At 40.7% G+C, this 20,676-nt stretch overlaps 1 protein-coding gene and 1 non-coding gene across 2 annotated transcripts in view; both read left to right on the top strand.

The window, feature by feature from the left end:
• Positions 1–20,676, top strand: part of LONRF1 (LON peptidase N-terminal domain and ring finger 1) — a 36,767-nt gene that overhangs the window by 1,798 nt on the left and 14,293 nt on the right. Inside the window, exons 2-7 of the mRNA XM_004592683.3 lie at positions 12,450–12,568; positions 14,140–14,262; positions 16,805–16,954; positions 17,515–17,755; positions 17,852–17,948; positions 19,840–19,954. Coding sequence (XP_004592740.2) covers positions 12,450–12,568; positions 14,140–14,262; positions 16,805–16,954; positions 17,515–17,755; positions 17,852–17,948; positions 19,840–19,954 — 845 coding nt within the window. The remainder of the gene's footprint in view (positions 1–12,449; positions 12,569–14,139; positions 14,263–16,804; positions 16,955–17,514; positions 17,756–17,851; positions 17,949–19,839; positions 19,955–20,676) is intronic.
• LOC118760076 (U1 spliceosomal RNA) lies at positions 13,143–13,305 on the top strand. Its single transcript, XR_004996566.2, has one exon. It is a non-coding gene; the product is annotated as a U1 spliceosomal RNA (small nuclear RNA).

The following is a 20,676-nucleotide window of genomic DNA, read 5'->3' as shown; positions in this document are numbered from 1 at the left end:
GGGTTAGCGCTTTTCTGAAGGCGTGTGTAGGTTGTGACAGTAACGCATGTAAAACTTCTGCTAGAAGACACGAAGAGTTCTAGGATCAGTGGTTCTTCCTACCCCCTCCCCCAGCTCAGGGGAGGTTATCATCTAGAGCCGCATATCTGGCAATGTCTGGGGACATTTTTGTCCCACCACTTGTAGGCACGATGCTGGTCCCAGCACTGTGCTGCTCGCCCTCCTGTGACGGGCTGGTGGACTTGCCACAACACAGTGCAGGCCCCAAGCAACGGCGGTGCCACTGCTGATAACACTTGTGAGAGTATATTTCAGGATGTTAGCGTCTGTGTTATGAAAGAAGGGTGTGGGAGAGGTTGTCCACAGGAAGGCCATGTGAAATATAAACTGATGTTGGCTGTCAGGTACATTTATGAACTGGAATTGAAAGTGCCCTCTTGTGGATCTTTCTGTCCCCGAGTGCTTAGTCATATTGAACTAGTGACACAATATCTTGGGTTATTTAGAACTTTGGGAGCTCAGAGCACAGACCTGCCATGTTTTTGGTAGACTTGTAGTATCCCTATGTGGAGCAGGCAGGTGTGAAATAGTCTCAGGACAAAAGGGAAATCTTTGGAATATCAAATTCTGATACAGCTGATTGCCTGTTGAGACCAGTAAAGTATGGGGAAGCTGGAATTGGCTGGATAGGGCACCTGATGACTGGCCGGGACCTCCTGGGCCGAATGAGGAAGCAGAGGTTGTTCGCCCTGCTGGCAGCTGGGAGGGGAGGGGCGCTGTCTCTCCCTTCTACACTGGGGTTTGGGTGCTTCCCACCCTTAGAAGTCATCCAGAGCAAATGTGCCTCTGCATCTCCCGGGAAGATTTTTTTTTCCCAATGATTAGTATGAAATAGAGAGTGAACCTTAGCAACAGCACAGGTTAGTATTTGTCCCTGATTGGACATTCCTTTAAATGAGGTGTTTTATAAGATTTCAGATCTTATCCCCTGCAAGAACCATGAACACATTACAGAGTAAGGTCTGGCATTGTTAAGTGACTAATATTTTTGAAATTTTATTTATTTGAAAGGCAGGGTGATAAGGAGAGAGAGCAGCAGCACTGATGTCCTCTGGTTCACTCCCAGATGCGCTGCACGGCCAGGCGCTGAAGTCAGGAGGCAAGAATAGCACTCGGCCTGGGAGCTCCAATACGTGGACCATCACGTGCTGCTGCCCAGGTGCACGGCAGGCAGCTGCATGGGGCCCAGAGGCAGGATTTCATCCCAAGCATTCAGATGTGGGATGGGGCTTGCTGTCCATAATGCTGACCCTTGGGCCCTGGATGGAATACACACACACACACACACACACACACACACAATTCTTCAGATGATTCATTTTATTTTTACATTTTATTACATTTTATTTTTTACATTTTATTTTTACATTTCATTTTAGATTTACAGAAAGAAGGAGAGACGAAGAGAAAGATTTTCTATCCATTGGTTCACTCCCCAAGTACCTACAATAGTTGGAGCTGAGCCAGTCTGAAGCCAGGAGCTTATTCAGAGTCTCCCACACACATGCAAGGGTCCCGAGGCTTTGGGCCATCTGTGGCACCTTTCCCTTGCCACAGCCAGGGAGCTGGATGGGAATGGAACAGCCAGGAAACAAACCAGAGTGCATAGGATATGGGATTCCCATGCTTGCGGCAGAGAATTAGCCAGTTGGACTATCATGTTAGCCCCACAAACTTTTTTTTTCCAAGTTGCATAGACTGCACATGAGGATTTTGCGTATTTAATTCCTTAATCCTACTTTTGTAGAACTAGAACCATCTGGTCCATTCCTCAGATGGCTACAACGGCCAGGGATGGGCCAGGGCAAAGCCAGGAACCGGGAGTTTCATCCAGGTTGGGCTGTTCTTTTCTGCTTTCCCAAGCACATGAGCTGGGGACTGGATGGGAAGCGAAGCAGCTGTGACCAGCACCTGTATGTGATACAGACACTGCAGGAGGCAGTGCACCACTCTGGGGCACCACGTGCTGGCCCTGACTAGCTTCTTTACCTTTTTGATTACTTAGTATGAATTAGGAGGAAGAAGCTGTAGAGTTAACAAATGATAGAAAAGGGCAGGATTGTGAGTTTTACCATTTATGAGTATAAATAAAAATATTAACTAGTAAAACTATCTGTCTAGTTAGGTTTTAACTTCTTTGGAGTTGTCAGGTTTACTAGATAGGCAGCTGAAATATGTGTGTATAATTGTGCAATTGTAGTTATTAGTGATAGTACCAGTGTTGGTCATGAAACAGACCTTCACTGTAATTTCATAATATAATTCTTACAATGAGTCAAGTAAATGCTGTGAACTAGAAAAAAATAGTCTACACTTAGCCCACACACATTCAAACGTATCCCTGTCAACAGAAACGGAAAGCTTGAAAACCTTTGCCAAAATCACAAGCTTCCCATTGGGATTACATAAGTTCCTGTTGAACTGAATTATATTTAGATAACATTTAATCCATTGATCTTTTGGTATTAACTCTCAGATGTTTCATAACTTTCTTTTCAGTAGTCAAGGATATTATGTAAAAGTCTTGTCTGCACCCAAGCTTTACCCTTGGCTCTGGCAAATGATCCCACCATGTGAGCTGTCTTACATTTCTTTTTCATTTGTTTTTATTCTGCCTTGTCTCCTTCCAATGCTTGCCCCAGTCCCCCAGAAAAAGAAAGTAGAGTTTTCTGTATGGCTTAGCTTCAGTAAGGGTTGTAAAGGGCAAGACATTTTATCTAAAATATTTGGGGAAGAAAAAAAATGTCACCTTTGATATTATATAAGACTTGACTGTTAGCCAGTGTTTTTACACTCTTTGTATTACAGTCTTTATAGTACTTGATCGTGACAGAGAATCCCGGAGAATAACCTTACCCTCAGAGGGAAATGGAGGCACCTCAGCGGAGAAGGGAGTGTGGTACAGTGATGAGAGCTGGGCAGGCTGCAAGCTCCACTTACTCCCTGACCCCAGGCATGTGGCCTTACCCTCTGTTTCCTTTAGCTGAAAAGGAGGATTGTGCCTGCTCTTGGGGTTGCTGTGAGAATCTTTACTTGGAGCATGATACAATCAGTACCCAGCAAATATCAAATCATGTACTTCTTGAGTATAAAACTTGTAGTACAGAGAAAGATAGTTTAGTGGAAATTTAAATCCAAGACTGTGATTACAAGGTTTCTATCACATTACTAGTCTAACCAGAGTATAGGTGAAATCATAACTTTAGTTTGCACATATTAAATACTTTTAGCTCATATCATTAAAATACATATGCTGCAACGCTCAGGCTATTAGATTAGCCAAATTATACTAAATAGTGTATACCATTAAGGAATAGCAACTTGACCAACATACTTGAGTTTCATAACATTTGTGTCTTATTGTGCAAAGAATTTGCAGCAGTAAAAAGTATAGTGCTTTATAGGTCACAAAGTATTTTCACTTCCATTTTCTTAATACTTACAAGAGGATTTGAGATAGGAAGGCAAAGCTTAGGATCCATAATTAGCAAGTAGAAGAAAAAAGCTCAAGGATTTTAGATGTTTCTTAAGGCAACTAAGCCATCCAGTAGGAACTGAAAGAAAGCATAAAGTTGGTGTAAGGATTAGCATAGGAAACTTGAATATTCTGTCGCTCAGCAAACGTTTAATCAGTGCTTATCATATACAAAGCGGTCCTGAGTGCAAAATAAAGTCCTGTCCTTAGTGCTTTGCAGTTTTAATTTCTTTTAGAAATACAACAATTTAGATGAGACTCTAACAGATAGGGCTTACTGCTTAATTGACTTCTAATTAACTGAAAGTATACGCAGACTATCTCAGATTCTTGTAAGATCCTTTAAGGATTTTTGCAATGCTTCAGAACTACTACAAAGATCAGCTCTAAAGGCACATTCATTCTTATTGATATAGATGGAAACACCTGATCTATAAATGACTATAAAGTGCCTTTTATAAATAAGTCACTTTCATTTTTAACCTGTTTTTGTTCATCAAATGATATGAAATTTACCACAATGCAGTTGTCTTAGATTTTTAATTTATACCTGAACTTTTTGTTTACTCAAATTTGTTTTTATTTAGTTGACCATTTCTAAGAAGCTTGAAGATAGTCAAATAAAATTTCTGGATGTGGTTGTGTAGAAATCTGCTTTGCTCATTGTACAGGTATCTATTTTAGATGAATGACCAGAGAATACTGACATGCTAGAATGTACTGGTGAGCAGCGTCTTTCTTGACCCTCTGTTGTTCGGTCTTACTGTCCAGTTTATGCTGCTGGGCCCTACAGATGGGTCCATCCCTGTTAAAGGTTAAATGGGTAAAAGACACTGTAGAGGATACTCTCCCGCAGGTTGTCTGCAGCTACCCCGATTCCCTGCTCGGCCTGTGGGCAGCATTCTGTGTTGTGGCTGAGTCGCTCGTGTGCCAGGCAGTCTACTGGGTTTTCTTCCTCAGTCCTCAGGGCAGTTTGGAGATATGGACGTTGTGAGGGTGAGCATTCTGCTGATGGGAGGCTAAGGTGCACAAGTAGATAAATGAAGTAAAGCTGAACCCAGTCATCTGAATGCGTTATGATCTCTGATTCTCCTCAGTTGTTCCTTGATGCTATTACTTGGGTAGGCTTCAGTTTAACTGTGATAACCCAATCCTACTGGGCTGAATTTAAAGCAGTGGAACCAAAAATATATTAGGTTTTGTTTAGTCATTAGAAAGTTTGATAGCTGGATATGTAAATCTAAGAAAAAGACACTTGGAAGAATGAGAAAAAGGATGTGATCTTGGAATTTTATGCAAATACACAATCCAAATAACCCACAATTACCTAATTTTAAATATCAAACTCACTGAGGAAATGCAAATTGAAATTGAGATTTTCTATTGTTTTAGTGGGAGTATAAAATAGAATTTTTATTACAAGGAAGGTAGAATGTGGTAAAAGCTTTGTGCGTATTTAAATTGCTCCATAGTCATTCAGCCATTGAAAATAATAAGAAAATGAAGAGATACTAGAAATATATTGGTAGGTATACTTTTTAAAAAAAGATTTATTTATTTATTTATTTATATCTGAGAGGCAGATTTTTACAGAGAGAGAGGGAGAGCTGGAGAGCAAGAGAGCTTCATCCACTGGTTCACTCCCCAAATGGGCACAGTGGCCAGAGTCAGGCTGATGAAAGCTAGGAGCCGAGAATGCACTTGGCTGGGAAGCACATGGCCCATCCTCTGCAGAGAGCTGGATAGCAAGTGGAGCGTCCGGAACACAGAGCAGAGCTCATACGGGATGGCAGTGCCACAGGGCCATGGAGTAGCTTGCTGTGCCATTGTGCCAGCATTTTCTGTACTGAAAAGTGAAAGTAACATTGTTGCAAACCTAAAGGGTTTTAAATAATTTTTTTCTTAACATATATTTTTGTTTGAAAAGTGAATTAGGGTTAGAGAGGAAGGGGAACATCTTTCATACAGGGGTTTACTTCCCAAACGGCAAGGAATGGAACAGGCTGACGCCAGGAGCCAGGAGCTTCTTCCTGGTCTCCCAGGTGTGTTCAGGGGCCCAGGCACTTGGCTGTTATTGCTGTTTCCCAGGTGCATTAGCAGTGAGCTGGATCAGAAGTAGAGCAGGAAGGACTTGAACCATGAGCCAGAGCCCAGATGTGATGCAGATTCTGCAGGCAACTGCTTAACGTGTTATGCCACAGCACCGGCCCCAAGTAGGGGATTTTAAAATAAACTGTGGATGTAATAAAATACTTTGGCTGTCAAAAATCTCATGGACTAGTATTTAATTATATGGAGCCAAAGGCTATAAATAGTACATGTGGTATATCTTATAAAACTAAACATAATCTCCACAGATGGAAGAAAAATACAGAATATATACTGCCATTGTTTTGGAATAGGCTATTATTTTGGACTAGCCTGCTACACTGGCCCCAGAATGGAGTCACTTGTGCTAAGTGCTAGGTAATCAAACTGAACTTTGAAACAGGCCAGTTTAAAAACAAATGCAGGCAGTTCCAGTCACCCTGCGTCAGCACAATAAGGAAGTCGTCCCCTGTATTTTAACTCCCTAAGGAGGTAAGGACCAACCTACATCCCTCTTCTGCTTTCTCAGCCCTGTTTCCTCCTGTAAAGTCAACTTCCTCTGCTGAACTCATCTGAATATCATTTCTGGTTTGTGGAATTGTTGCCTACTTCTGGAATCACAAAAGCCAATTTGATGTTGAAGTTTGCAATAACTCTGTCCTTTGATAGTGTCTGTATTTCAGTATTTGAAATCCAGGATGTTCCAAAATCTTAAGAATTTGTGATCGTCCTCTTGGCCAGCATTCAAAAATTTGAGGGTTGTGGGGCATTTGTGATTTCAGAGTTTTAAATTAGGAATGCTCAAGCAGTAAGGTCTGTGCAAATATTCCCGAATCTGAAAAACTCTGAATTTGGGACACAGGCATTTCAGATAACGAAAACACAGCTCGGCCACCCCACTGCTCTGCTCCCCTGAAGGAGTGCACAGCCTGTAGTGGTAATGGCTCTAAGAAAAGGGAAAATGAGCATAAGGAATCAGATTTTAATGAATCTCCTCTAGTTTAGGCAACATTCATCATAGCCAGGATTTGAGGCTACAAAGACAGGACACAAGAGACAGCTCAAAAATAGACTTTACAATTACTCTAATAAATGCTGTGCATATTCAGTACAGGAACATAATTATAATAACAAACTAAATAGTGCTTTCAGTTTTTAAATAATGCTTTCAGTCTACTGATTCCTGTTCTAACTACTTTGCATACATTAACAATTTTGAATAATCCTGTGAAGTGTAGATACATTGACAAAGCATAGGTGTAAGCACAAGCACTGTGGGTCACACACCCACTGTGCTCAACATCCTTAGCTTTGGAAACCCACATAAGGGCGCGCACATAGCCCAGTGGTTACACGTAGCATAACGAAGTTACGTTCTGGCTTCTGCCTTGAGCTTTCTGCTAAAGTAGACTGGGAGAGGCAACAGGTAATGGCTCAAGTCAGTGGATCCCTTCCAGTCTTGGGAGACGGATTGCGTTCACAGCTCCAAGCTTTGGCCTGCCCCTACCCCAGCTGTTTCAGACAATTGAGAAGTAAACCAGCACATGGGAGATCTCTCTTTCTTACTTTCCCTCTATCTCTGATGGTCAAAAGAAAAAGAATGATACTAGATCCATGTGAGATTGTTCTGAGGATTACAAATTTTTTGCAACAATACGTAATGATGATTCTTAAGGATAAATTTTTCAGGGACCAGTGCCACCATTTATCAGATTAAGCCTCTGCCTATGGTTCCGCAAGTCCTGACTTATGTAACTCAAGTCCCAACTGTTCAACTTCCAATCCACCTCCCTGCTAATGTCCTGGGAAAGCAGCAGAGGATGACCCAGGTTCTTGGACCTCTGCACCCATGTTGGAGACCCAGAAGAAGCTCCAGTATCCTGGCTTTGCATTGGCCTAGCTCTGATCCTTGCAACCATTTGGGGAGTGAGCCAGTATGTGTGTAATACTTGCAGCCAAGTCCATTGTCACTGTACTTAGCACCACATTGTCTTTGTATGAAATGCTGGACACTTGCAGTGGTTGGCCTAGAGAATCCTCCCCAATGGGCAAGTGCAAGGTGGAGGGGTCTGCTCATTCCAGTGTTATCAGGGTCATTTGGAGAGCAGGCAGGCAGTGTGTGTGGACTTTAAAGCTTGAGTTAATGATACAGTAGGAGCTGATGCCTGTTTGCCAGTTGCTTTTTTCCTTTAAGATTTATTCATTTCCATTGCAAAGTCAAGTATGCAGAGAGGAGGAGAGATAAGAAGAAGATCTTCCATCTGATGATTCACTTCCCAAGTGGTCACAATGACCAGTGCTGCGCTGATCCAAAGCCAGGAGCCTGGAGCTTCTTCCAGGTCTCCCACGTGGGTGCAGGAACCCAAGGCTTTAGGCTGTCCTCAACTGCTTTCCCAGGCCACAAGCAGGGAGCTGGAAGGGAAGCGGGGCTGCTGGGATTAGAACTGGTGCCCATATTGGATCCTGGCGTGTTCAAGGCGAGGACTTCAGCCACTAGGTCACTGCATCGGGTCCACCAGTTGCTTTTCTTGAAAGTTTATGTGTAGGGCAGACATTCTGTAAGTTTCAATTATTCAAGAAGATCTTTCTGTAGAATTAAGAAGAATTTAGAGTAAGTAAGTTGGGTAGCCTTAATTGTTTTTATTTGTGGGGGAAAAAAAAATGTATTTTGAAGAGAGATCTCTTATCTAGTTGTTCACTACCCAAACACCTACTTTGAAACAAAATCAGGCGTTACATTTGGTGCTGATTGTTAGGACATAGCTTGAAACACTCAAGTCCTGTGGTAGAGCCCCTGGGATCACATTCCAGCTCTACTTCCAACCCAGTTCCATACTAATGCACACCCTGGAAGCACTGGGCATGGTTCACAGAGCTCAGTCCCTGCCTCATTGTAGGAAACCCCGAGAAGATTCCCATCCCTGGTTGTGCTTGGCTGACCCAGCTGTTGCAGGCATTTGGGAAGTGGACCAGCAAATGGAAGATACGTCTGTGTGTCTCTGCTTTTCAAATTTTTAAAAAAGTATGAGGAGTTGTATGTAAATTTTTTAAAGTGTTGGAAGGTTGAACTCACCAGAAGAGTTTTTTTCCCTGACAGTTATTCAAATTAACTATTTTATGACATTTGAAATTTTTTTTTAAAGATTTATTGATTTTTATCACAAAGTCAGATATACAGAGAGGAGGAGAGACAGAGAGGAAGATCTTCTGTCCGATGATTCACTCCCCAAGTGAGCCACAATGGCCAGTGCTGCGCTGATCCAAAGCCGGGAACCTGGAACCTCTTCCGGGTCTCCCACGTGGGTGCAGGGTCCCAAAGCTCTGGGCCGTTCTTGACTCTTTCCCAGGCCACAAGCAGGAAGCTGGATGGGAAGTGGAGCTGCTGGGATTAGAACCGGTGCCCATATGGGATCCCGGTGCGTTCAAGGCGAGCACTTTAGCCGCTAGGCTACGCCGCTGGGCCCTGACATTTGAAATTCTTAAGAAAAATATGACCAGCACGAAATTTGAGAGTAAAAGTTTTTAGTATGACTCTTTCCAACTTAGAGGGTAACCTGTGTCTCTTACATTGACATGCACTAATAATTTAGGGCTGCCCTGGCAATCTTAGCAGCTTGAGAGCTTCTGTGAACTGAGGAGAGGACAGTCTTTTTTTACTTGATCAGAATGGAAAAAACTTCTTTTCTTTTTTTTTTGGCTGTATATTCTTTTTTCTTCTGGATTGGTTCATACTTACGGTGTGTATTTATGGAGTGCAATGTGATGTTTCATTGTGTGTGTGCGTGTGTGTGTGTGTGTGCGTGTGTGTGTGTGTGTGTGTGTGTGTGTGATGCATGGGACCAGCTAAGGTAATTAGCATCTCGATCATTTTTGTCGAGGTTTTTTTCAGACAGGTCTTCTGAAGCCCTTCTTTCACTGCTCCCCAAAGAAGCTGTGAAAACTGCATAGTGAAGGCAGGGATGCATTAGATGTATACAGCAGTAAGGACTTGTACAAGAAAACAAGTTGAAATAAGAACAAATGCGCAGTTAGGGATTCAGAAATGGAATGGCCCCTTGCCACAACAGTGAATTCCTTCTCATGGGAGGCACTGGTGCTGGGTGTCTGTCTGCAGGACACTAGCAAAGACCTAGGCATGGGTAGAAAGCTGTGCTTCCCAGGCCCCATCCTTTCCCAGCCTCCATGTTGAATGCCAAGGCCTGTACATTTGCATATGCTGCTGCCACCTAGGCTGTGCTTTCTGAGCTCTACTTGTATTTCTCAAGTCAGTATTACACAATGCTGTTTCACAATTAAGTAATTTCTAGCTGGATCGTAAATTTCTCAAAAAAAGAAATAATGTAAAATACTTTTAGACAACTGATGTGGTAGAAATTCTGAATTACTGATGGATTAATCATCTTTGACTTTTAATTCTGTGTGCCTTGATACAAAGATAATGATTTTTATTTACATTAAAGAAACATAAAATGTTCTAGGTATATCTTTAGGCTCTAAAAGTATTTTAATAGATTATGAATTTTGTTCTCAATATTTTCCTTGATGTAAAATTGAGAGAATGTTATAATTGCAATTCTCAGCACCAGCAACTGAAAAGGTCCGATTGTGTTGTTAAAAGGAGAATTATCTGTAGGAAATCAGTCATTTAAGGACTAGCTAGAGTCCAGGGGAGCATTTGGTGCAGGGTTAGGATTCTGCTTGGGATATCTGAATGCCATATTCTAGTGCCTGGGTCTGGGTTCCAGCTCTGTTCTTAATCTTGGCTTCTTGCTAGTATGCATGCTGGGAGGCAGCGGGCAGTGATGGCTCAAGGTCTGTGATCCTGGGTTTGGCTCCAGGCCTGACTGTTGCAGGGATTTGGGCAGGGAACCAACAGGTGAGAGTGTTCCCTGCCCTGCTCCACCCCCTCCCACCCCTTCCTGGCAGTGCTACCCTCCCCTACCCCTCGTTCTATGTTTCTAACAAGGAAGAAAATGCAAAAAATTTGACAAGGTTAAATAAAAGGTTAAATTTATAAGCATAATTTTGAAGGCTGAGAAACTTTGAGAGAAGAGTCCAGGTAGCATTATCTGCATATTTATTGGAAGTTCATTTCTTGTTTAGACTTCAGTAGCTGATCCCAGCTCTATGTGCAGCAGCTAAGTGAAATGCTGAAAACCACCGACGAATTTGTCTTGGCAGGTGCAGATAGAGAGGATAGTGAAGTTAGCAACAAAGCATATATCTTAAGGGATATTTGAGATTAAATATCTATACATACAACTTTTACATATTACATATAGGTATATGCATGTAAATTAAATATATTCTGAGAGGAGAGAGAAGAAATATATTCTGAGAAGAGAAGAGACAGCTTCTATCCACTAATTTTCTCTGCCTTCAGCCAAAATGTCCAGGTCAGGATCAGGCCAAAGTCGGAGCTAAGAACACAGGTCAGACCTCCCCCTGAGTGACAGGTACCAGCTCCTGGAGCCATCACCTGAAGAGTCTGCAGTTTAGCAGGCAGCTAGAACTGACGTGCAGTCATTCCAGTAGAGGAGATGTGCATTCAACCGCCAGCTCAAATGCTGGGCCAAATGCCTACCCCTTGAGTATATCTTGATGTTTATATCAGTTTTGCTGCTGGCAGGAATTAAAATTTTGAGCTTCTTCAAGCTGACTCTTTTTTTTTTTTTTTTTTTTTTTAAAGATTTTATTTATTTCATTACAAAGTGAGATATACAGAGAGGAGGAGAGACAGAGAGGAAGATCTTCCGTCCGATGATTCACTCCCCAAGTGAGCCGCAACGGGCCGGTGCGCGCCAATCCGAAGCCGGGAACCAGGTTCCTCCTCCAGGTCTCCCACGCGGGTGCAGTGTCCCAATGCATTGGGCCGTCCTCGACTGCTTTCCCAGGCCACAAGCAGGGAGCTGGATGGGAAGTGGAGCTGCCGGGATTAGAACCGGCGCCCATATGGGATCCCGGGGCTTTCAAGGTGAGGACTTAGCCGCTAGGCCATGCCGCCGGGCCCCTCAAGCTGACTCTTAACCCATATCCTTTAGAGTCAGGACCATTGATTCATTTGATAGATTATGTCCTTGTCACTCTAGGACTTCTGTGTTCAAAAGTTACATTTACATTCACTTTTTGTAAAATCATTATGATGTTTAAATAAAGGTTTCAAAATTGACAGTTACTATAAAAAGACAAGTCTTTTAAGTGTCTGAGACAGGTTTTCAAAAATATTTGGCTGGGCCTGGTGCAATGGCTCACTGGCTGAATCCTTGCCTTGCACACAACAGCATCCTATACAGGTGCCAGTTTGTGTCCCAGCTGATGCACATCCCTTCCAGCTCCCTGCTTGTGGCCCGAGAAGCAACACGGGACAGCCCAAAGCCTTGGGACCCTGCACCCATGTGGGAGTCCTGGAAGAAGCTTCTGGCTCCTGGCTTCGGATCAGTTTAACACCAACTGTTGCAGTCACTTGGGAAGTAAACCAATGAATGGAAGATCTTTTTTATCTCGTTCTCTCTGTAAATCTGTCTTTCCCATAAAATACATATTGTAATAAAGAAGATTTGTCTATTAAGAATTATTTTACTTAGGGATGATTATTCATATCATAAGCATTTTTACTATTTCCTCCACCAAAATAACTCACTTATTATAATTCAATGATAACATCTAGGTAAGACTCAACATGTAAATGGGGTTGTACCCAGAAACTTTGGTTTGGTAGATATTTACTTTGGACTCACCAAATCATTTCTTACTGGAGTATGATAATATTTTCTATATAATATAGTAATGTTTTAAAAATATAATCATATTCTTGAATTTATTTCAGAGCCCAGTGACTTGACTCTAAAAATTTATAGAGCGGAATCTTATGCTGGTCTTCGAGAGTTTAAAGCAGCCATAGAAGATTTAAATGCAGTTCTTTTTCAACTTCCAAATTGGCCTGAGGTAAAATTATTGTCTTTTTTGCATAAAATTAAAAATGTTAACTATAGGAACAGACATTCAATTATAGTCTTAGTATAAGCAGTGATTTTTAACACATTTTAGTGAAGTGGATAGTGGACTCTAAGCAAAAATCCTAACATTCTAGAAATCTGGAGTCTGTTTTTAAATGGTTTCAGATCACCTGACAGTTTTTTTAAATTATGTGAAATATTTGCTTTGAACTGAAAAACGCAATTGAATCATGTGGCACAGGAAAAAATAGAGAAGCATTAAAATTTTTCAGCAAAGAAATACAGCTTGCTGCATTATGTAGACCCAGAATGGACTTTATTGAAGGAAGCTAGTTAATGGAAGAAGATCTTTAAGGGATGAAGATTTGTCATCATATTAGCAAAGGGGTGATTAGGCAATGATTTTGTACAGTAGATAAGGGCGGAGAAGGTTTCCTTCCCTATGCAATTATAAATAACTCAAGGAATGTGTATGACATGATCTGTTTACCAGTTATCTTTTTTATTTAACTACAAAGGCGATCTGTCTGTCATTCATGTTCTTTAAACTGGAAGTTATTTAAATACTTGCCTGGCAGGGAGATGCCATGATCATGCAGGTGGTTTTCCCAGGGCGAGGCTCATCCATTGCACTTGGGGTGTGCTGACCCCTGCGATTTCCCCAAATGTGGGAAACTCGACTGCATAATGTGTGACAGTTGGAGACTGCGTTTGCGCTTTCCCCTGAAAAAAATAAATACATCTTATATGTCTGTTTTCCCTCCACTCAGAACTGTGCCATTAATGACAGTGTAACAAGAATGTCTTAAAAATTTTATGTTAAAAGAAAACTGGTATTGAAATTCCATGATGACATGAATGGTTAACATAGTCAAATATAAATCAAGAACAAGAGTGTAGTGGTCTATGAGAATAGTGTTAAACCATTTAAAAAGAGATCTCTTTAGACCAGAGACGTGGTTTTCTTCAGTAATTTAAATGGTAACAAAATGGCTATTTGACAAGAATATATTTTAGGCCTCTCTGATGTTATTTAAATAACACAGTTCTGTGGCTTCTAAACCCCTTTTATTTTAATTCTCTAGGCAAGCCACATTTGGAACTTGCCAGTTGACACTTTACAGTGGACTGACCCATAACTGAAATTTTGGTTTGTTGTTGATCAGCAGGCTGCAGTGTTTAGGTCATTGGATCTTGTTGAATTCCTACAATGAAAGAAAAAGGCAAAATCTTTATACATCTTAAAACCAGTATGATTGTATATTTTCTTTTTTCCTCCTCGTACACTTATGAGTAAATCAGTAAGCTTTAAATAATTTTTTTAACATGAGGGAACATAGTGTTTCTGATCTCGCTAAACCCTGGAAGTTTGGTCAAGCCAGTGCCAGGCCCCAGTTTCCCTCTCTGCTGTTTCCGCAGGGTGGTGGGAAGATGCGGGACTAGAAGGCTTTGACCTCCTTGGAGTCATTAACTTCAAAAGCAGTCAGAGCATGCTGTTTGATTTTCTTTACTTGATAATGATTTTCCTGAAGGTTTTATGTGTGTGTGCTTTTACTGAAGGTCTACTTCAGGAAAGGAAAAGTACTCCATGACGTGGGCTTTTTAGGTGATGCCTTACAGCTGTTTCTTCAGTGCTTAGCCCTTGATGAAGATTTTGCACCTGCAAAGCTGCAAGTAGAAAAGGTAATTGGTTTACCAACAATAATGCTTCCAGGCAGCGCTGAAACACACACTGTGTTTTTAATGCTTATTGGAAAGTTAGTATTTATAAATAAAACTAACTCCAGAGCCATTTAAGAGGATGATTAGTGTATTGAGTTCTCAAGTGAAATCAAAACATTTCATTCACAGATATTTCGGGGCAGTATTTTTATTAATTTAGACTTTTCCTAATAGCTTATCCAATCCAAACTAGACTGACGGTGCTTAATTAAACACTGGTGTTCTGCACAGGAATCTTTATATGCCTGCCCTTGGTCCTCCACTTCGGGCCTAAGTTTGGCTTGCTTTCTGTGGTTGACAGTAGTATTGTCCCCAATTTATTTTGGCTTATTTTTCCCCAAGCGTCATGTATCATTTTCCAGCAAGTGTGCTGCCTGGTGTGTTAGTAGTTGTTAATGAAGCAAAACAGAGAAGAGCAGTTCTCTGATAAGATAGTCTTTGCTGAACATGCTCATAGGTATCTAGCAGGAGTCACCTTTAAAAAATTTCTAATGCAAATTCCAACTCTCCTCATTTCAAAACCTGCCATATCATTTGTTACCTTTGTCTTTGTCATGGTTTTGTAAGTGTGACTCTGTCAGACTCGCTGGAGTGCCTGGGAAGCATTCCTCCCCCCACCCCCGCAGCCACAGGCCTTCGGACTCCACCTGTGGCGTGGAGGCAGTGGTCGGAATAAGCATCCCAGATTCCTTTGTTCCCTGAAATGGGGGAATGTTTTCCTCAGATATCAGCTCCCTTAAGGACCAGGCTCACATGGTACGTCTTCTGTAAGGTTTGTTTGTATGTACATTGTAGCCACTCACTTGACAAATTCTTGTTTCCTGTTGTGTGTTTTCTGGCTAGTCCTTGTTACTTTTCTGGTGAGATGGCAAACTTTTTACAAGCTTACAAGTTTGCCTTTTTATGCTACTAGACATCTTTATATTTCTGTAACTGTGTGTTGCTTAATAAGGTCGGATGAATGCAAAACAAATGATGCTTTAAGATACTGGGTTTTTCCCAATATGCTTTTTGTGAATTGTGGTACAGTTTACATATAATGAAACACGGATTCGGTCATTGGGTAGGTTTTGAGAAAACGCATATACTTGTGTGAATTGAATTGCAGTAAAAAATAAAGTATATTCCTGTCACTCTAAAACATGCCTTCAACTTCTTTCCAGTACATCTTCCATCCTCTTGCTCCCAAAGGCAGCTACTGTTGCATTTCTAACACCACATAGCAGGTTTCCTGTTCTAGAACCTCCTATGAATGGAATCATCTACTGTGTATTCTTTCTGGGTGTGGCTGTTTTATGGCTTAAATATTTTAAAAATGCACCTTCTGATTGGTTTTTTTTGTTATTGACTATTTCATTTGATGAACAGACCACAATGTGGCATTGTGATATGCAGTTAATAATGATTTGTATTGGGATTGTTTCCAGTTTGCTTTCTTGTCTAGTTTAGTTTCGATAATTTTGAATAAAGCTGCTATGAAAATTCCTTTGCAAGTCATTTTATGGACATATGCTTTTACATCTTTTTGGCAAATATTGAGGAATGGAGTTGCAGAATTCCAGAGTTAGGTGTGTGTTTGATATGTTTGTTTAATATCAGGAAATGTAAAATAAATATTAAATGCCAATTAAGTGGGATGCTGCTTGAGTACCTCCATATATTTCTTTTTATAATGGTTTCTGAATTACTCTGACTTTTGTGTAGAGAGAGTGGAGAGCTGAAAAACAGAAACTCTAAATTTAGACATGAAGAAATGCTGTGTTGCTGGTAAAAATGTAGTTTGTTTGACACCCAGAAGATCAGAGCCTGTCTCATTGTCTGCCAGCCACGTTTTTCCCCCATATTAATCTGCCCTGTTTCTTTGAGAGTTCAGATTTATTCCAGATATAGACACCCACAACTTGTGATTCTCTAGCTATGGCCTAGTTTAACTCCGGCTGTTAGGGCAGCTGCTGTGTGGTGCCCTGAGCAGTTGCTGGGTGGTGGTGACCGCCACACAGATTCATTGTTCAGTGAGAAGTTAATCCATTTTAAATATAGGGAATTTTGGAATTTCATGGTTAAAGGCCCAGATTGCTTGGTTTCATATGAGCATTCTAATTCCAACTTTTAAATCTGCATTGATGTGAGCCATGAATAGTTTGGGAGGGGTAGTTACACAAATATTCAGAGAGGCATCTTTTCTACTTCACGAAAGATCTTTGCTTTTTATACTCTTGTATTAAAGGTCTACCTTTTCCTTGGCACTTTCTCAGTCACCAATCTAACCAATCCCTGACCTTCCTTTCCGCATTTTGAATGATTTCTTTGAGGTTGTATGACAGCTATTGGTGTTTCACTGTTTGTTTTGTTACCTAACTGGTTCTTTTCCTCTGCTTATTAAAAGTAATATCTAGAGCAAGCATTCCGTAAAATCTTAAATACTGTATTAGGTATGTTTATATTGAATTATCCCTATCCCAGTGTTTACTATCTTGTTACCTTTTTACTATTTCTCTTACAGATTTTATGTGATTTATTATCACCTGAAAACTTAAAAGAAGACCTAAAGGAGTCTTGCTGGAGTTCATTACCGTGTATTAAAAGCAAACCCTTTGGTTTTCCTGCAGTAATGGAGGAATCTCACTCTTCCAGTGAGCTTAGCCCAAAGCAGGTAAGGACTGAGAGAGCATTGTCATGATTTTAGCACATAAGCCTTCCCAAGTAAATGCTTTCTGTAAGAATTCAGGGACTAGTACCTCCTTACACTTTTTGAAGCTGTTACTTGTCTTAAACCTCATTTGTAAAATAGTTGCTCAGTTATATGTTTAGGCCACCTATATGTTCGAATTTTTGGTCTCTTAGATTATGTAAAGTACTCTATGAGGAGAGTCCAAGAAGTTTGTAGGAAATGAAATTTAAAAACGTTTATTTTGGTGCAAAAACAAGCATCTTCTGTGAACTGTAAAAAAGTCCTCATGTTTATTTTAGTTTCTTCAGGGTAGAAATAGCTAGGTTTACATAACAGCTTTTAAACTTCGTTATAACACAATTTGATGTCTAGGTCTAAGTATTGGCAAAAATCATTTACTAGCCAAGATTTTAGAATTAAAAGTTAGTGCTGTTAAAATAAGCACTATGCAGATTTGGAAGTTTATTTCAGTTAGATTTTTGGCAAGAGGAATAAAGAATAGCACAGAAACAGTGGTAGCTTTGTTTATTGTGTCTTTGTAGAATGAAGAAATACCAGCGGTCACTTCAGAGCCTGTCAAAGGCAGCTTAAGCCGTACTCAGTCCGTACAGGCTATAAATTCAGCAGAAACGCCTGCCAGAGGGGATTGTTTAAAACGAGTATCCTCAGAACCTTTACTGTCTGTTCAAGAGAAGGGTGTTCTACTGAAAAGGAAGTTGTCTCTCTTAGACCAGGATGTGGTTGTCAACGAAGATGGAAGAAGCAAGCTGAAGAAGCAAGGAGGTACACGTTCCTTAAACTCCTACCTCAGATACAGTGGTTCAGAGGGGCCTGAAGCTGTTTTCCTCAAGAAACAACCCAATTTGTTTTTTTTAATAGAAAATCCCAGTGGAGTCTGTATGTTTTCATTAGCTGATGGTGACATCCCGGAAGAATTAATAGATGTCTCGGATTTTGAATGTTCTCTCTGCATGAGGTAAGCATTTAAAATTTTACAGAGAATGACTGTTCTCTAAATCTACATAAAATGGAGTGCAGAAAAAAGGTAGTAATCGGCAGCCTAAGATAACAGAATGCTGGAATAAGAACAAAAATGTGAATTTTAGTCCAAGGGTTGCCTTTCACACCTTGGGTAAATGGCTGAATCACCGTCCCTCAACTTGCCTTGTTTAAAAAGTGGAGTCAGTGCTTAAGTCTCAGTCACAGAATTGGGGGAGTCAAATACGTAACAAAAGAATCTGGGAATTTGAAAATTACTAGCAAAGTTACAGTATTATTGACACTTAGCTATACATATGGTTTTCGATTTGACTAAGAATCGTAACTAAATATGTTATATGTATTATCCTATTTTGTTTGTGGATACAACCATAGAATCCATTTTCAGTAACATTGGATAAATTTCTATGACACAACTTGCTTAGAATTCTAAAACCCTAAATGTTTTAAGAGAACATTTCTAGGTTACTTACATTATGATTGAATCTAAGGATTGATGAAGGTGGGAACCTGGGACTATTCACCCAATACTGACAGGAATCAATTGTATTCCCATGTCAGTCTCTTAACTTTGCACCTTGGTTTGTTCATGTTTGTGAAGCCAAGGGATTAGACCAGATAGCTCTTTTTTTTTTTTTAAAGACTTATATTTATTGGAAAGTCAGATATACAGAGAGGAGGAGAGACAGAAGAAGATCTTGTGTTCACTGGTTCACTTCCCAAGTGACCGCAACAGCCAAAGCTAAGCTGATCTGAATCCAGAAAACAGGAGTTTGTTCCAGATCTCCCATGCGGGTGCAGGGTCCCAAGGCTTTGAGCTGTCCTCAACTGCTTTTCCAGGCCACAAACAGGAAACGGGGCTGCTGGGATTAGAACCAGCACCCATATGCTGTACATGCAAGGCAAGGGCTTCAGCCATTAGGTTACCATGCTGGGCCTGTCCAGACAGCTTTTAAGCATCGATAGCAGCAAAAATACTAGGAAATTCAGAAGTTAGTATTTAGGAAATAATTATATAGTTAGCCTAAGTTTACAACTCAATTGTAGCATTTAGTACATTATTTTTATTTATGAATTTTATGTAGTGAAGCTTTCACAGACTTATTATAGTCATATTAAGTTGTTGATAAAGTGAAAATGTAAAGGTTGTACAAATTAATTACTTATTAATGATATAACTTACACTCTTTTGAGATCTGCCACATATGTTTAGGGATTGTGACATTATTATGTCCAGATTAGTCCCTGGTCGTGGACAAGGACAAGCAAGTTCCACACGCAACTATGCAAAAGCAAAGAAACTTTATTGCTAGCTTGAGCTGGGGTCTGAGTCCCATCCAATGCAGTGGAGTCTTGAGAAGGACCCTGCCTACACATCTTAAACAGTTTATATAGGGTTTGGTTACATAAGTACAGCGGTTAGCAAATTCCAGGAAAAGTGTATGGGTTTGTAATTGGTGGCCCCTATCGCCTGCGACCACCTGTGACCAGGGACTTTCCAGGTCCCTTCTGATTGGCTGGCTGTACCTGGAATGGGTAGCAACCCACTTCGGGGGAAGTGGGTGTGTCAATTCTAGGAAACTGAAACTCAGGCCTACGCTGGTCTCAAGCCTGTCATGGCATTACCTTGGTTCTCTGTACAGCAAGCTAAGCACTTGTAACAGACGCCAAAATTAGTAGTTAGATTAATAGACTCTACTTAAAATGGATTAACAATGCTGTAGCCCTACAACATTAGTCAGGGTAGTTGGCCAGCCTTTCTTTTCCTTCCTGAAACAGATACCAGTGCTCATATTTCTGTCACTGATTTAGGCTTTTCCAATTGATAGATTAGTATGAAAACTGACATGTGTTTTGGTTGATTTCAGGTTGTTTTTTGAGCCAGTAACAACCCCTTGTGGACATTCATTCTGTAAGAATTGTCTTGAACGTTGTTTAGATCATGCACCATATTGTCCCCTTTGCAAAGAAAGCTTGAAAGAGGTAAGCATTTGTGTACATATGTGTACTCTTTGGTCTTGAGTTTGACAACATTGTTTAATTTCTTTTCAGCCATACAAATAGCAGTTACCATGTTCAGAATGAATTACGTTATATGTGCTGAGTGACCAAAAAGGCTGTTTTTTATTGTTCATATTCTAATGTTGGAGAAAAGTGAGATTGAGGGAGTAGGGGAAAAAGGTCCTACAGGACAAGCACTTTGCACTCAGCTTTTTTTTTTAATGTTCTTTTGTTTAGAATAATAACTTTTTTTCATATAAAGGGCCATATGATCAGTTATTCAGTCAGGGACAGGTTCAGTTTTAATGAGGATAGTATTAAGGGAACCCTACTCCCCGGCCTCCCAGTCCCACTAATGGGCTGGCTTTGTGGCCTAGTCCAGTTCTCTTAATAGCTGTAACAACTCCGTCCAGCACAACCTGCTGTATGATAGGCTTGTTCCCTGTCATCCCTTCCCAGTGCGGTAGTAAGTAGCCGCACATGGATATTAAGCATTTGAAATGTCAGTGTGACTGAGAAACTGCATCTTGAATTTTTAATTAACTGCAGTTTAAGTAGGCTAGTGTGTCCTAGTAGCTCCCACACAACTTAGTAGCTATCTCCCATCGAGCAGTGCAACTCTACCAAGTGGCAGACTGGGAGAGGAAGGCACAGCTGCCCAGCCCTTCCAGCCAGTGATCAGCACTGACAGCCTGTGATGGGGC

This window comes from Ochotona princeps, chromosome 11 (assembly GCF_030435755.1).
Source record: "Ochotona princeps isolate mOchPri1 chromosome 11, mOchPri1.hap1, whole genome shotgun sequence".
Taxonomy (NCBI): Eukaryota; Metazoa; Chordata; class Mammalia; order Lagomorpha; family Ochotonidae; genus Ochotona; species Ochotona princeps.
Note: the sequence above shows the minus strand (reverse complement) of the source record. Positions and strands in the feature narration are given on the sequence as shown.